We start from the raw sequence: 17,685 nt of genomic DNA on the forward strand, positions 1-17,685 counted from the left end.
ACTTTCACTTTGTGTGATTCAGCTGCTGTGTTTTCTACTTCAGTGTGTTTTTTTGTCTTTCCTACTTTTGGAGGCAGTGAGATCTCTATAGAGATCATTCATGCTTTTTTTCTAATTGCTTCTCTTTAAAGAGCCCCTTAAAACTTCAATAAAGTTTTGTATGATCTCACCCATTGGTTGTATTGGTTGTATATACTCTGTAGTTGTCTTTTGTGGGCAGATTTCAGATCTGAGTCCTATCTTGCAGTCACATCCTGAGTCTTTACTGCACACTGTCCAAAATCAATACAACAACAGAAAAAAAAAAGGGTCCATCAAATTCCAAGTAGAGATAGGGTGAAGTGATAGTGACTGTCTGGCTTTTCTATTCAGTTCTGTTTTTTTCTCTAGTCAAGTAAGTTATCTTCTCATTATTGCTGGTCATTGAAGCCACCTTCTGTCTACCCTACAGTTTCTCTGCACACAGACACCTGTCTGCTTCTCTAGGTTTTCTCTCTTACTTTATCCTGTTAAGTTTCCAGCTTCCATTTTGATTTGTCTCTGTGTCTCTGCAACTTGTTGTGCTTCTGCCTGTGCCATCTTTGAGTGAAATGCCTGTTGGGCATTTCACTCAAAGAGCCAGACACCTCCCACAGATTCCTTCTCTCCATGTGTCCAACTTTTCCCTCTCCTCACCAGCCCTCGTGCAGTACACACACACATACATATAGACCCTGTTTCTTCTTCCTTGCCTTGCTTATAGCCCTGTAATGCACATGGGTCTCTTCCTCTCTCTTTGCTTCATGGATTCCAGATTATTAAGAAAAATCAGATTCGTTTGGTATGGTGAAGGTGAGAGTAATCAAAAATTCCTTTTGCCTCGGAGCTACTGTTTAGTCAAACAGGAACAAAGCTTTGGTCTCCTTTTATAGTAGCATATCAGACTATAGTTGGATTTTTATCTCTTCACATGTTATGGGCTTTGATGTTACAATATTTTGTACAATATTGTACAAAATCAAATCAGCAAATAGGTTAAACTAGAAAATCCATTTTAAACTGAATAAAAACAACCAAACCTAAAAAATTATTGAAGTGTTTTGGTAGTTTCAAAAATTCTGTATTCAACTAATTTATTTTTATTCATTATTATTCACTTTTTTTTACTTTGCCTATAACAGTTTTTACTATAATAGCTATTTAATGTGTTTGTGTTGTTCATTGTTTTTCTTTAGATTAAAAAAATCCTATGTTCTTCAGGTACATTCTGTTTCACATCAGCTGTTGTGTCTCTGTAATCCGCAGTACTTTTCAAGGCCTTTATTATGGATTATTGAGCATTATCAGTTTACAGGAATTATTTACTGAAGAATGGAAGACTTCCTGGGGAGGTCTTCCTTTCACATAGTTTCTGAAGTAGGTTTTATCTCTGCACTCACAGTGGATATCCTTATAGCCACAATATTAAAACATAAGGAGTCCAGTTAGTCTGGGTAGTGTTGTTTTGGCAGCACACAAGACAAGGGATGCTAGCTGTTGATGTCTCACTATGATTTCTGATTTCTTCTTGACAAGTGATGACAGACTCTGTTTTGGACAGGCACTTATGTCACATGGGATATTGGCTTCATGCTCTACCTTATTTTCTCCGCCTGAAATCTAAAGCAGGATTGTGGAGCATTGTCAATATTTCCTTTATTTTGATAATCATATGTCTGTGGTCTGTCATCCGACTGAAAGGAAGTGCAATAGCACATATAAATATGTTGTAACCTTCTTCTCATCTTCATTCTATCACAGTGCAGTTATTTTGTGCTCATGAGCCATCTCTGTTCTGGTCTCATCACAGGTTGTCTGCTAAAAAGTCATCCACAGCACAGTTCTGGTACAAGCCACATTTTCTCTGTGTTTACTTCTTTGCTGCTGTTGCTGCTCCTGTCCTTGGCTCTCAATGCACACTATTAGTTTAATTTTTTTTTTTTCTTCATCTTTTGTTTTCACATACAGGTATTTCTACTCATACTTCATTACTGCCATTGTTAATACTACATTGGCAGCACTTTGCGTAGTTATAGCAACTTCTATTTGCTTTACTTAACAGGAAAAATAAAGTTTTAACTGGATATCACAATAGTAATCTGTATGCAGCTAAAAAAGTAAACCTTGGGTTTATTTACAGTTTCTGTTACTACATATATAAAATAAAAGAAAAAAATGTTAATGTACAGCATTGCACATAAGTGATGCTTTAATTGAAATGTGAAGGCACAGTGCTTTATTGAAAATGAGTGTTTTGACATTTTTAAACCCTTGTACTTTAAATAGTTTGTCAAATCGCTTCTTACATACTTAAAAAACATATCTCCTAGAATTCCCTAGAGATGCGTGTTTATTATTTTAAATTCATAGTTTTAAGTAACTCCATTTGGGCTTGTGTTTTTGATCCCATGTATATGGGATTAAGATAGTGGGCAATAAAGGAAATTCTAAATTGCTGTAAGGCTATTTGGAATACCGACCCTTTAAATTCTCAGATTTATAAATACTTACAGATGCAGATAAAGGTAATTTCAATAATATTGCAATGGCCTGTAAAGCAATTAGGAATACTGAATTCTAAAGCTCCCCTGGGTTAGGTGACCTTTAGGATGTGTGGCCACAAGCAAAATGTATCTGCATGATGAATGTGTGTATAAATATAAGAAGAATTAAGCAACCTCTTTAAACAAACATAGTTAAAAAGGTTATTTAACAAAGGAAATTCCCCCACTTTATTAAAATTTATATGTGAGCAAGAATACATATAACTTCCTATCATTTGTAATAATTGGTATTGTATTAAGACATTTTTTAATATTTGTATAATTATTTATAATATTGTTAGGATACTAGATAGAGATACACTATATAAACAATGTATGTATACCAATTCAGTGGGAGATTTCCCATCATCATTTCAAAACATATTTTAGTTGTGTTCAGAATGGTTGTCTGAATGATGCCTAGAGTGCCTAGAGTAGGTAGGTAGGTGTCACTGTGGTTACCAGCTTAGGAAAACACTGAAATACGTGGTCATAGTTGATTATAAATGCCAGTCAAATCAGAGATTGCCATAACAAAATACTTTGTAAACCTATTTAACATTTTTCATTGTTGTTTCTTGCATTTTTGGTTTCTTCTCATAAATCACAGGGGTTTTTTTTTCCTCTTCCAAAGCTTGTTTTTTTGTGTGCAGAGGAGTGAACTGTTTTATTACCATGATATGCCACTTACTGTACAACAAGAAGTTTATGCTGTAAAGCACAGCCAACACTAGGAATTGCTGATATGTGGTATTTTCACACTCTCAGAATTCCAGCATGTAATGAGAAATAGTTGCCATTCACAGCAAAATACATGAAGTCCTCTGTTTAGAAACCCAGTTATAACAGGCTGCTCTCATGGAGCTTCTGCTTATGAACTACATTTTGTCCTCTACTTTGTAAAATTCAGTACTGTTATTTATCCTCTTGTAAACCAAAAATAGTCAAGCCATCTCTGCTAGGTGATTATATATATATATATATATATATATATAATGGTCTATTTTTTTGATAATTCTTAGGGCTGTTCGAGCATACGTCATTTTCTAGTGGTGTTGTGGGCCATTAACTGGAATAACAGGTAGCCATGCAGAATACAATGGAAATTCCATATAAAAGAGAAAGCATTGCTTACTATTATGTAGTCTTCCTAGTATCATTGGTCTGTTTATTTCATTTTTATCAACTGCTATTACATTGGAAATGATACTCTGACACTATGTGCTGCAAATAGTGAATTAGGGCTTTTCATGTTAAAACTTACTTTTAAAAGTAAATAAAGATGTTACCTAAGCACTGCTCTGCATTAAAGAGTTTGTAAGGAAATACTCTTAATTTAGCCTTGGAGATATTCATGTGGATACTTTGCTGTGAAGATGAATAGTTGGAACATTGACCACAGTAAAGGTCAGAATTTACTGAGGAGTAAATCTGTTACTTAAGGGACATACACTTAAGCCTATGTTAGTATCACAATGATGAGGATAATCAGATTAAGCCTAAACATTACATATATTGTACAGAGTGAGATGGGTGTTATTTGGCTCTTTTATTTTGTCTGCTACTAAGACTACTTTTAAATTAATATTAAACAGACTATTTAGAAGATTTTTTGCCATTTCTATACAAGGACAGATAAAGGAAAACAGAACATGAAAACCCTGAGACAGATTAAAGTAATATAATTAAAATTTGGTGATAGGCATCTAGTGCACTCTATGCATCTTGACGTATGGTGCTGTTTTTGCTGCAAATGCTAGAATTTCATACAGTGCATGCCACGCTCTGAAAATAAGCAAGTCTAAATCACTTCCTGATAGTAATGAATTGCATTGGCAAGTAAAGGGCTTGTGCTTTGTGAGTTTGTCATATTCTGATGTTAGGAACTGAGCAGTTTTTAATATCATTCAGAAACAAATTGTTAAAAATTGGAATATCGGTGTGATTGCCTGAGCATTGGGAATGAACATGTACGATTAAAAAAAAATTTAATGGAAATGGTTGGGTTTTCTTTTGTTTAAAGTTTAAGTTTCCTTGTTGTCTTTAATATCTTGTTACTTGAGAACAGATAGTTTCACTGTTGATTGTGGAGAGCATTAACTTATTTTATGAAGAATTCATAGGAATTGTGAGAATTATAGTTTACACTGATGTTGTTATAGCAAGTTTTTTTAAATAGAGAATCTTTGCAAGATTTTGGGGGGATTTGTTTCTGCCAGTTTTTTTGCATGTTTTTGGGTTTTTTTTTCTTTTTTGTTTGGTCTTTTATTTATTTTGTTTTGTTTTCCCAGAATATCAAACTGAGCTTGTCTTTTCAGTTCTTCCTACAGGAAGTCGCTAGCAATTCTTAATCTTCAATATTGAAACATTGGTTGATTCACTGTAGAGGGTTTTTTTTTTTTTAAGATCTTAAATGTCTTTTAAGGTCTTAAATGTATTTTTATGAGCTGCCTTGATTTACTGCTCTTACTCAAGTAATGCTACAGTTTGTAAAGAAGGCTTGTAGTCATACTTTCTCATTCAAAGATGATTCCTGCATAGAGAGCAGTGAGGTCTCAGCACATAAGCAACAAAATTTTCATCAGCTTGCTTTGTGTGTTGGAGGGGTGAGTTGCTTAGAAGTTTTTTTTAGCTGTCTGCTGTAACTAGAATAATTCGGTTTACATGTGCAAGAAATGACACATTATTTATTGGAGTGTTTATCTTAATTTCCACTGGCAATACCTACTTTTCACCAGTTACCAGACTATGTCAGTAACCTCTGAGATTAAAGAAAAGGTATGAAAGATATAAAGAAATGGTACCCAGTCCATTTTACAGTAGTCATCTGTCCTTTTTCATTGGAGTTTAAAATTCAGGATAGGGTGTTTCAGATTAGCTTTAGAGTTAAGGCAGTCCAGTCACCTCTTGCTCTCCCATCTGTGTGTTACCCAGCCTGGAGTAAAGGGCAGATCCAACGTAATGTCTTGAAGGCATTACAGTTACACTTTATAACATCTGACTTTTTTCTTTAATATTGTCTTACTTACTTACACTATAAAATATAAATATAGATAGCCTCTTAAAAGAAATCACATATGAAACTTTTAATATAATACCGTCATTTCCTATTCCTAAGAAAAGGCAGTATATAAAATTGTGTAATAGCTTGCAAGAGCAAATCCTAATAGTCTGTTCAGTCCTAAATGAACAGAAACAAATACTGGAGCAATGACTGGCTACTCACTATCAAATAATTGTGTGATATTAAAAGGTTTCCTGTGATTTTTTTTTTTTTTTTTGCCTGGAATAATAAAATATATTTTAGAAAAGTCTTGTAATGCATTTGTATCAGAACATGGCTTTGCAGTGTTTGTATGATATTCTTCCATCTTACCTTTGTCCTAAATCAGTTTTTCAGAATATTTTTTTGCTAACACAGTTTTCTTTTTGGAAATTCTCCACCCTGATGCTTCCGACTTCTCAGATGAGAGGACAATGGCTTTGCTCCTCTGAAGGCAGAGTAATAACTGTTCACCTTCCACTGCCCTGGTCAAATGTCCAGTTAACATTGCCCAAGAAAAAAACACTTTGTTACTCCTCCAACACATCAGTGTAGAATTAGAGAAGCATCACTGCAAATGATCAATTAAAAAGTAATTACTTTCATGTAGCTAATAGGACCTAACCTCTTTATTCACAATTAGTAATTCTCTGATTAGGGAAGAATATGTGTCACAGATTATCAGGTTTTTTTGTCAACAGTTTGTGAGTCTGTATTTAATGTACACTGGTGAAGACTAGTATCAAAAGCATGCTGTGCAATTTTCACTTTCATGCATCTAATATTTAAGGGAAAATGTATTTTTGAAAAATGAGTTCCTTGCTTGTTCTTGGACTAGCCTCAAACTTTTGGGATGAAGATAACAGCTAATAATCTGCATTTTGTTGGGTCTTGCACCCCTAGTGAGAGAGAGATGTGAATATCCTATCAGTCTGTTTCACTGTCCATCTGTCTGATTTTCTAGGAGGTGATTTCCTGTCATTCCTAAGAAAAAAGAAGGATGAGCTGAAAACCAAACAGTTGGTGAAATTTTCATTAGATGCTGCCTCTGGTATGGCGTATCTTGAATCTAAAAACTGTATACATAGGTAAGGAAGATTTTCTATTTCTCACTATTGTACCTTTGCTTAGTAGAAATGCAAGATGTTTAAAGGTGTATGGTCTTTACTATCACAGAAGTGAACCCTACGCTTTCAAAAAAAACATACTTTTTCTGATAAGTTGGTCATTATTGCTTGTCTAATTCAAAAATACTCATTTGGGTAACAAAGAAACACTACATTATTTGATGTCTGTAGTTTGGTGCTATTAATAGAAGTTAAAAATTATTTTTCACCATGATATGCATTATAAGGAGCCTGATTCATGAATCATAGCAAGAATAGAATGAATCATAGCAAGAAGCAGTCTGTGAGGTTTATGTCATGTCTGAAATTTACAAATACTTACTGGGTCAACAGAGAAGTTAAGGTATTAAATTAATACCTTAAGTATTAAGAGCTAAAGTTCTGTATATTAAATTATTAATTGCCTGAACTGCTCTCTCTGAAAGATGGAAGATTATGGGGCATTATGCTGTTGGAGTTTCTTATTTCTGTTCATACCATTCCTTTTTCTTGTTTATTATCCAATGACTCTGCCATTGCTGTTTATGCTCCATTTATATTAAAGGGGATGGAATTAGTTTCCACCTGTTTTGTTCTCTCAGAATAGCACAATATATACCCTGCTTAATTCTGTGGCTGAAATCTGAGATGTAAACATAATGATGATCTATTTCACAGAAAAATTATGGAGAACAAGTTTTCATTTCTGATGTTGATGTCTTACACTTCATGGAAGATCTACAGGTGAACTGTGTGACACCTCATTTACATAATCAGTTCATTTGGGATTTAACACCTTTCTGGGGAATGCTCTTATCAGAGACCTGAGTGGTATTTCTTAGATTTTCATCAGCAATGAATGGGTCAGTTGCAGTCCTGCACATCAAGTTAATCAAAACAATTGTGCAAGATCATGATCTATAAGAAACACTGAGAGAAAAGAACTCATGATCTAAAACCATGTAAAATTCCCTTAGGGAAATCCAAGAAAGGGATTGTAGCATTCTGTCATGACAGAATGTGTTTCAGCCTGGCTCTGTTTGTCAAAAATATAATGGCATAAAAATCAGAGCAAGTAACAGCATTAGTGATTTACACTAGCCTCATAAATGCTCTAGTGCTTAATAATTCCTGTAACACTCAGATGAGTGTTAAATCTGAAGTGCCTGTTTAAGCTCTTGTTTTTTTAGTTATTTAAAGCAAAGATAAAAAATAGTAGCTGGATAACTGAAGTTCATTATTGCAATTACTGAAAAAAATTGCAATATTTATTCATTAAATGGTAGTGTGCTGCTTAAAATATAAATAGCTTTATAATTTTTTTAACACTGGAGAAAGGGTATTCCTGCACAGATGTGTGAAATAGAACTGTTCTAGTAGCTGTAGATCACAATGTGACTTCACTGTATCTCTGGAAATTCGCTCTGCTGATTGGTGAATAGGAACTGCTATTCCTAAAATCTGTTTGCAAAGCTAGTAGTGATCTAGAGAATGTGGTTCAAAGAGAAGGTATATGGAGTATTGTCTTATCATATGAGGATTTCATTTTTTCATAGTTTTCAGTTGGAAATCTGAAACTGATCAAATCTAAATTTTTTTACTTTTTAACTTCTAAAATATTAATGAAAATTTTTTATTATCACAGATTGCCACAGAAGGTTATCATAGAGAGCGAGCACTTTCCTTAAAGAAAAACTCAGAAGTTTTAGGAAACCTGTTCTGAATAAAAATAGAGTTTTAGTGTAACCAAACAAGCAAACCATGTATTCAGGAAAACTTCTTACTTTTATGAAACACACAGGTTTATAAATCAAAATATGAATTGCCAGTATTAGTTTACCAATCTTATTTTCTTTGGTATGCAACATTCTTTTTTGTTTTATGTGGTTAGCCATAGCATGTACTTACTTACTTTATGCGTTAATTCCTCTAAATTTAATGGGTAAACATAATGAAAATTTCAGAATCAGGCAAACAACCAACCAAGTTTAGTAATTTTTGCAGTAACAGTAAAGGAATTTGTGTTGATTTGTTTTATTTGTAGTTACTAACACAGGTTAATTACAAATGCTTTCTCTGGGAAAGTAGCTCATAAAGTTTTAAAATGTGTTTGACCAATGGCTAAACTGCAATTTGGTAGGCTTAGCATACCTAGAATTTTGCTAGGTCTGTTCCCTGTTTGAGCACGGATCCAGGATTTGTGGACACCCTGGGGAGTGGCTGGAAGTGCATCAGTCTAGAACCCCTGTCTGCCACAAGAGCCCAGAGAAGCAGGGAAAAGTCAAGCTGTGTTGTGCTCCATGAGTAAGTTCTTGGGTGTTCTAACTCAGAAGCCCGCTGGAATTTCCCAGGCACTGGAAGTGCAACCATGTGGCTGCATCGTCTGTACAAGGAATCTGGGAGCCTTGGCTGCCTCCTTTTTAGGTCAGGTAGGACAGATTAGTCATGTGTGAGTTTAATGTTGACAGGAGGTAAAATGGCAATGAACAATTTAATTCATAGCAGGAAGACGCTTTAGCACTCTGTAAAAAGAGTGGTGGTTTTCTGAAAGAACATTAAACTTGTTCTTTTTTTGTCAGAAAGTTCATCTACTGAAAGTGGTTCTCAGGTAAAAAAGAGGTGAGAAAATGAACTAGAGGCAATGGACTAAAAAGTGGTTAGAAAAAAGGTAGTCTTTCAATTTCTTTAAAGGACTGTAGGCCTTGATTACTGTTGCTTAAAAATCAGTAATGTATAGTTAGAAATAGTTTCTATTATATAGATTGCAGTAAAATGAAATTGGTTTGCTTCATGCTGTTGTCTTTCCACAGTATTCAGTTTAAGTCCTTTGATTTAAGGTTTTTTTTCAGAATCTCACATATATATTTTTATTAATTTAGGTGACTAATTTAGTACCATGCATATTTGGTTACCTGCTGAGGGGAATAAGGGCTACTCATCAGTTTATTCACATTATTTTTAATGCTGCTCTTTAGTTGTAACTGTAGTAGCTACACTTAGCCTTTATATTTTAAAATTCTACCCAAATTTGTATTGGATTTCAGAAATTATTGTCTGAACTACACTTTAACTTACCCTTTCAATAGTTGGGACAGTGCCACAACTAATGTGCTGTTGGTTTTCTATTTTTTTATGTGTTAGCTATTTCAGTAGGTCAAAATGCTTACATTGGCATGTAAGTGATTATTGAATGATTATTTGATCTACATTTGCATTTCCTCTAGCATCCAGATATGACATTCTTCGCTCGTTCTCTTTAAAGAATAGAAATGACTGCACTTTCAGGGGGAAAAAAAGCTGCATGAAAAGATGTTACTAGAAAAATAAAAAGAGTGGTTGAACATGCACAGAAGAATGTAGTCATTTCATCTCCATTTAATTAACATAAGGTTGAAGAATTGTTTCTTGCTTTCATTTTTACCATATGCTATTGTTTAGATAGTTCCATTTTTGTGTTAATTAGAAACAGAAGATAAGGTTGGAGATGTGATAATTTGAGTTGGCTTAATAAGCATTTGGGAGTGATCCTCTTTTCCAGTACTTGATTTGCATGTGATGAATTCATTTGTCTATAACTTATGTTTAGTTTTCAAAGCAGTCTTGGGGGCTATAGGAGGGAAGCTGCAGTTTCTATTGGACTTTATTCGATGTGCAGGGATGTTTTCTACAGGATCAGGTTGCCTTATTTGCAATAGATGCACTATGAGTGTGAGGAAACAGGGACCAAAGTTCCTGCATTCAGTGTCAAATTTTCCTTTCAGTTAATGAATTTATCTTCTGGAAGTCTCCTGTATTGTGAATTAAAAATATGTTGGTTGGCAAGAAGATCATGTTCTCTAGTCTGGTTCTTCCATTTTTACTCATAATGCTACTGCTTCTGTTTGCCTTGGTTTTGTAGCTGTGAAAAACCCTGTGTTGTATTAAATCTGGTTTACTTTCATGTTATAAAATCCTGACTCTGTGGATATTAATTCAGGATTTCTACAGTTTTCATTAGATATGTATCATTTAATTTAATTACATACAAATTGCTAGGAACATACTTGCTTCCCTGCTACTAATCTAGTTTAGCTGATCTGCTCTGCTATGAGAACTTTTTTCCTCTCAAGTCTGGTAACTGCTAATGTATAGAATTTCGGAAAAAAGTGTCAGAACCCTTTCATAACCATGAACATAAGAACTATAATAAATAATTAAGTAGGTCTTTCATTTCCTGTGAATCTTCTGTTTCTGCATGGAACAATAGTTCAGCTACCACGAAAAGGATGAAAAGTGATCCTTCTCAGTTTAGCAAAGGTGCTCCTTAGTTCTGTGTTTCAGGAGGGATTAGAGCCACCTGGGATGTGGAGAGTGACAGTTTAGCTCCAAAATGGAACAGGTCTCCTTCCTAAGGAGGAGGAACAACCTGTCTGCTTGATTTCTTTACCTAAATGCTATGGAAGACAGTAGCTAAACATTTCTCAGTGTGTGCCCTTGGGAGGCTCCACAATACCCCATGCTCCCTGGAATGATAGCTTTGGTTCTGTTCTGCAGCAGCTTGGGCACTTGTTTCTCTGAATATTGCATTTCCTCCTGGCCAGTTGCAATGCCTGAGGCCTTTATTGCAGTTTCTGTAATTTTCTCTGCTAGCGTATGACTTACAAAGAAAGGCAACATTTTGGTGGTAAACCACCTCAACTCTCTGAGGTTTATTGCAAGGATTAATTTGCCATTATTAATTATCTTTTTATAATTCCTTCAGAATTACATGTATAAAACAATAATGTGAGATTCCATTTCTATAGCTTTCTTTCATAGAAAATTTATTTATAACTGAATGAAAAAATGTGTTACTGTGTTGATAACATCTGTTGATCATACTTCAATGAATAAGTCTTTGAAAGAATTATTGTCAGTGCTACAGTTGAAACATCCCATAAATGTAGTGAATAATCATAGTTTTGATCCTTTTTTATAAGAAGATGCCTCTGTTTTATATAAAATGATGTTTCAAAGCATTTTTTCCAGTATAAATGTTAGAAATATTTCTGTTCTGTTTAAAGATAAAAACAAATGGAAACTTCGATGAAGAACTGTTAGTTTCTGCAGGCCCCTTTAGATAAGATATATTGTTAATTTTTTAAAAATCCACTAAAATTTACTCTGCCATGTCTATAAAGTAATTTTTACTCAGACTTTGTATTTGATTGGCACATTACCATGTGTTGAGCTTTTATTTCTTAATATGGGCACGCCTTCTCTGTTGCCTTTTAACTGGTAAGGGTTTTTTCACGGACTATTTTATTAGATTATAAAGCTACTATGCAATTAAAGTATTGCCAGTTTTATACACATTATTGTTTTTTATTTGTTCTGTTGGTCATAAGTGTACTAATGAAAGAACCATTTGCAAGATTACAAAAATTGCTTCTCATAGTTCTGTTGTGGGTAAATAAATGTGTGTCTGCCAACTCTTTCAAAAAAAAAAAAAAATACTGAATTCAGAGAGCTGCTCTTGGGACTCCCAGCTGTTGCTAAACAAATAAAGGAAGCACTGTTTCCAGAACAGTGGTGCTGCTCACCTCTCAGCACATTAATGCCAGCACTCCATGGGTGCTGTTGGGACACTTGGTCTGCCATGATCCTTCTTTCATCAGTGGCTATCAAAACTGCATTTCAGACCATAATATTGATACAGACAAATGTGTCACTGCTTTCAAATGTGCCAGGAAATTATTTGTCTAAGTTTTCACTCAAAATAAGGTGTTTCCAACCCTAAGATAACTAATATGGGGCATTCCAACTGCTGTCATCCAGGGCAGGCAGCTGAACACTGCTAGATTTCAATTCCACTTTGAAATTGATTATAGAGTATTATATACCAGGTTTCAGCTTTTAAGAATAGATTTTTAAGAGATTCCCACCTCTTCTTTTTTTCCTGCTGTCACATTGGTGTGGTTTGCTCCTAGAGAAGTACATTTACAGTTAAATTTGGATCAGTTCTGAATTAGTACTTCTGATTGTCTAAGATCTTATTTGAGCAGCGTGATTATTTTTCTTTAGTGAGCTTGTATGAATCTAATCTGAAAGCATTAAGGGAAAAAAAAAGGCCCAGGAAATGTGAGTATCTAAGCCCATGAATATTGTATACTTTAAACTCATTATAATAAATTAGAATGAGTATTTAATTCGAAGTATATTGTAATGAAATTGCCTGTGAACTATGGTGAAGAGTTGCTTCTGTATAAAAATTGAACTTTCTTCTAATCTATTATCTGTTTCCCTAAGCTATTGAATTTTGACATGGCTGGTAACAAAATAATTTAAAAGGAAGAGAAATACAGTTTTTTCCTTGTGGACGCCGTGCAATTGTTGTACTGGTTGATACTGCTTCCCCGTGTGTGCTTTATTTGAAATTCACCCCAGGCTATATTAAAAGCAAACTAGGCATAACAGATTGAGCTTTGCCATAGCTGCACAAGGCTTCTAATTAGAGTAACAGATTTGGATGGCCAGAGTGTGATATAAGAAAGGTCTGCATACATTTTATATACTGTAAATCTTCACGTTATTCTGTCTCTGTAAGACCATGCTATCTTTCATATATTCCTGATGCATGCTCAAGGTAGTTCTATTACAGAGGAGTTAGTGATCACAATGTGTAGGAAATACATATTTAAATTATGGCTTTTTCCTGTTACTGTGTTAAATAAACATGCAGTAGACTACACAAAATATTACATTAACTTAATGATTGTTACATTAATGATGGAAGCTCTGGTGTTTTTTTTTTTTTTTCCTCTTTAGGAATAATAAGGTAGTTTATTCAACTGCTTTTAGGATAGGTTTTATTTGCTATGGGGATTTTCCAGTATTATTCATCTCTACAACTTGCTACTCTTTTTTTAAAATATTAAAATAGAAGGCATCTATTCATACTAGTGGAAAACAAAGTTCTTGTTCAACTGTGGTCATTCTGAGGTTAATATTAATAATAAATGTTCCCAGAGGCCAGTTTAGTATAGGATATTAGTTTATGCTGTTTCTTAGTTTCAAATGACAAATTGATGTTTCTTCATATTAAATAAATAAAAAGAAATTACCTTTTTTTTTTCTGTGTTTGTATTTTCTTTTGAAAAGGCAGTTACATCTTTATTTTTGTTTCATCTTTATTTTTGCCTAATTGACATTTCCTTTAGCTTCCATTTTATGTGTAAAGATAACACAGCCTGTATATCAACTGAATGGCATCAGGGATAATCCAGTATGATCAGTTAAACATAATTCTTTATATTAATGTTTTGAAGTGTGTGTTAAAATATTCAATAAGGTGGATATTTTCATTTTATTGCAAAATTTCCCTAGTGGTCCCTATTCAGTATGTGCTTAAGTATCATCTTTTGTGTTCTGCATAAAATGGGGAAAATACCCAGTTATTTCAGACCTGGGAGCTTTCAGTATTCCAGTTTTTCTAGGATGGTGATTTAAAATGGTACGTAGAGTTAAGCTAAAGATAGTAATAGTTAAATTGGTTGGCATGTTACTGCAGAATTATTTTGTAGACCTAAGAACTTAAAAATGTAGTGTCAATATTGTCAATAAGCTGTATTAATACAGATACATGTGGTGATGGAATTCATTAATAATGGCTAATACAAGGGACGCTGAAAATCCATTACTTTTCACAATAGCTAAAAATGTATAATGGCTTCTATTTTTTCTTTCTGTTGTGTACATTTCACTTGTCAGTTAGCAATTAGAGGTTGGATATTTACCATTAGAAGGCAGATTCTTCATTCTGGTCAGCTGACTCTTGCATTTTTAAGGAACATTGAGTGTTGATGTATAATTTATTTGTGGCCTGAAGTCTTAGTCTCACAAAGAAGAACATGAAAAATCCTTGCTAAGGGGCATCTGCTTTGTACAAATATAAAGGGACAGAAATGTGCCACTTAAAAGATAGTATTTTGTAAGAAAATGACCCTAAACCCTAAACTTTTTGAAGTTCCTTTACCTTCTGTTAGTCCAGGGCTTTTCCCCCTGAATTTTCACACCTCTTCTTTACATTGTCCCTGCCCTTCAAGATTTTACTGCACAACTGGGTAAGATTGTGAGTGAGGGAAAAAATATACAAAATGAAAATTTGTTAAGAAGGAAATCTTTTTGTTCTTCTTATTGCATAGGTAAAGTACATATTGCATAGGCAAGCTAATACTTCTGCTCTTACATGTTTAAGTGAATAGCAATGAATCTGTTCCCTGAAATCTCAGATAATGCTCTGATCTTTCTGCCATGCTGAATTCCTGTTTGGGTTCCAGGAGTCATCAGAGAATCCAAAAAACCAACACAAAGTTCAAAATATTGCCATATACTGTAACTAAATGTTATATGTGATGAATATAGTTACATGATCTCTTCTTTTAGAAGTGCATCTGTTTTATTCTAAGGGAGGCAGTTGTTCTGTGTAAAATCAAAATGAAGTTATTAGAATTTAGTAACAATATAATAGTTAGTATTCTATAGACAGTGGGGAGAAACATTAAATATTAAAAGCTAATTATAAAAAGGCTTATATTAGAATAAATTCTCAGGTTGTAAACAATCTGTAGGAAATGTCAGAGGAAGAGATTTAGATTTTTTTTCTTGTTACAGAAGTTGCATAGTATGAAAAATATTTATTTCTTGCCATTGGAGTTGAATTAATCTATTTCTCATGAGATATCCCTGATACAGAAACTCACTCCTAAAAAATAGTAACCTTTGCTAAGAATAAAGGAAATAAGGCTGAAAGAAATTAAAGCAAATTTTCTTAGACTCTCTCATTTGGTTTAACAAAAAGTAACATTTTAAGTGTTACTGTATTTGTTTTTATTTACTGCAATATCACTTTCTTGTTGATAAATATTAGGCATCTACAAGTATTTCTCAGTAAAATAATTTGAATAACATTTTTAGTATAATAAATCTACTTACTGCATGAAAGCAACAGGCTCTAATTAAAAAGCAAAAAGGAAAAAATGCAAGTTACAGGCTATTGAAACTGAGATAAAAATAACATGGTGTTAGTGTTTGTGGAAGCTATAGTGCTGACTGTAAAGTCTCATAGCTCTTCTGGATAGTGTAAATAATATTTGCTCTACTCTCATAATCCTGGTACAGTAGAGAGCAGTGGGTGAAATGTAATTACTTCCTAAGAAAGATGGGCTGCAGTATACCATTTGTGCAGTGGGCAAAGGAGGTATTAGTAGATGATGAACAATGAATTAGATGATAGGGTAAGAGAAAAGCAGAAGAATAAGGGAGGAGAAGGGGGAGAAAGCAGTCAACTACAGCAATTGCTTCAGAAGTGAGGTTTAGGGTAGCTCTTTGAGCACAAATCATTGACCACAAGGTGTGTCAGTGTCTGTATAGGGAAGCTAAAACATGCTTTCATATACTGATTTATTTTCTTTGGGGTGTAGAACTTTTCCTGGTTTCTTTCTTACAGCAGAAAAATTCTAATTGGTGTTTTTGAAAAGGAAAAATATGTGTATCTAAGATACAGTGCACTGAGATATTATGTACTGCTTCAATATTTTATTGGCTTCCTGATACTAATTCTTGATATTCCGAAGAGGAATACAGTTACCTCAGACTGTAAACAACTTTCTTTTAATAAGAAATTCTTAGGCTGTATGTGGTAACAAATAATTCATTCCCATATTGTTTTTTGGAAGAAAAAGTTATTTCCCTTTTCTGCATTTTATACACATACATACACACAAATATGTATATATATGCTTACTAGGTTACACCTATTTTCCAGATAGTACTAATGATGATATAACCTTACTGTGGTTTTTACCAGTGCCTCAGGAGGTTTTTCAGAAGTGCCTCCAACCTTTATAGTGCTGTAGTTTTATCACTTGTGTATCATATTCAGCATTGTTATCTGGCTGTGTATGTAGTGAAAAACAGATGAAAGAAGGACGTGTGATGGGTTTTAGTGTGTATTCATGAAATAACTTCGTTTTAAAGTTTATAGAACGGGAAAACTTCATGGCATATAGGTCTATATATCAAATAATAAAGAGAGGACAGTTTTCTAGCTCTTTTTGTAAAATCAGGACATTTTTCTCATAAAGTTAAGAGAAACTTCTGCCTGTTAAGCTAGGTTCGAAGGTAAATTCAGTTCCAGTAGGTACTGCTCACAAAAAACGTTGTGACCAAATTTGAACTGTCTGAAAGGAATCACACTTGCTGAGGATGAGTAAAATAAAACACACAGAAAGCTAAGTGCATGTTTTCTTCTCTTTTTGTCATTGCTCTGTTGTTCTCAGCCTCTTCCCTCCTTGTTCAGCAGAACTGTAGTGCGTGGATACTTTTGTGAAACAATTTTTTTATCACTGTGAGTTTTGACTCAAATAAGGAGTTACTCTTTGTCCAAGGCTATTTCAAAATCCTTAGGCAAGGTAGTAAATAGCAAGGGAGGCCATACTGGCATGTTAACTGGTTCGGAAGATTGATGGAGATCATCACCGTACATGGAGCTGTGAGAGTTTTTCAATCAATGTTGCAGTATTCAAATGCTCACAGATTTCAGCTGAGTCATTCCAGCTAGACATAAAAAGCTCCTGGCAATGCTGGATGTCAGATACTTCATCAAGTGTCTTGGCTTCTGGGAAGTAAAAATAGGTGAGTGGAATAAGGGCCAAGCCCCAATTAAAAAAAAAAAACAAAAAACCAAACTATATGTAGGAGTTAGGATGCTGTAAGTAAAAATACCTGATTTGAAAGGTTTCTGCTTTGAAATAATTTTGATTTTGGAGATCAGTAAGATAATTAGCCTGCATATGGTCAAAAGGAAGGGTTTGAACTTTACTGCTCTGAATATTGCATCTTAGTAGTTAGTTGGTTATAAACATCTCAGGCCTTTCCACTAAGAAATTAATTGACTGTCCTTTCTGCTTGGTATCTTAGACCTGTCTGACTTCTTATATGCTTCAAGAAGCCACCC

At 34.1% G+C, this 17,685-nt stretch overlaps 1 protein-coding gene across 5 annotated transcripts in view; it reads left to right on the forward strand.

The window, feature by feature from the left end:
* Positions 1-17,685, forward strand: part of FER (FER tyrosine kinase) — a 163,509-nt gene that overhangs the window by 119,348 nt on the left and 26,476 nt on the right. For all 5 annotated transcript variants that reach the window (XM_054002674.1, XM_054002671.1, XM_054002675.1 and 2 more), the window contains one exon: positions 6,569-6,692. In XM_054002674.1, coding sequence (XP_053858649.1) covers positions 6,569-6,692 — 124 coding nt within the window. The remainder of the gene's footprint in view (positions 1-6,568; positions 6,693-17,685) is intronic.

Source organism: Vidua macroura, chromosome Z (assembly GCF_024509145.1).
Source record: "Vidua macroura isolate BioBank_ID:100142 chromosome Z, ASM2450914v1, whole genome shotgun sequence".
Taxonomy (NCBI): domain Eukaryota; kingdom Metazoa; phylum Chordata; class Aves; order Passeriformes; family Viduidae; genus Vidua; species Vidua macroura.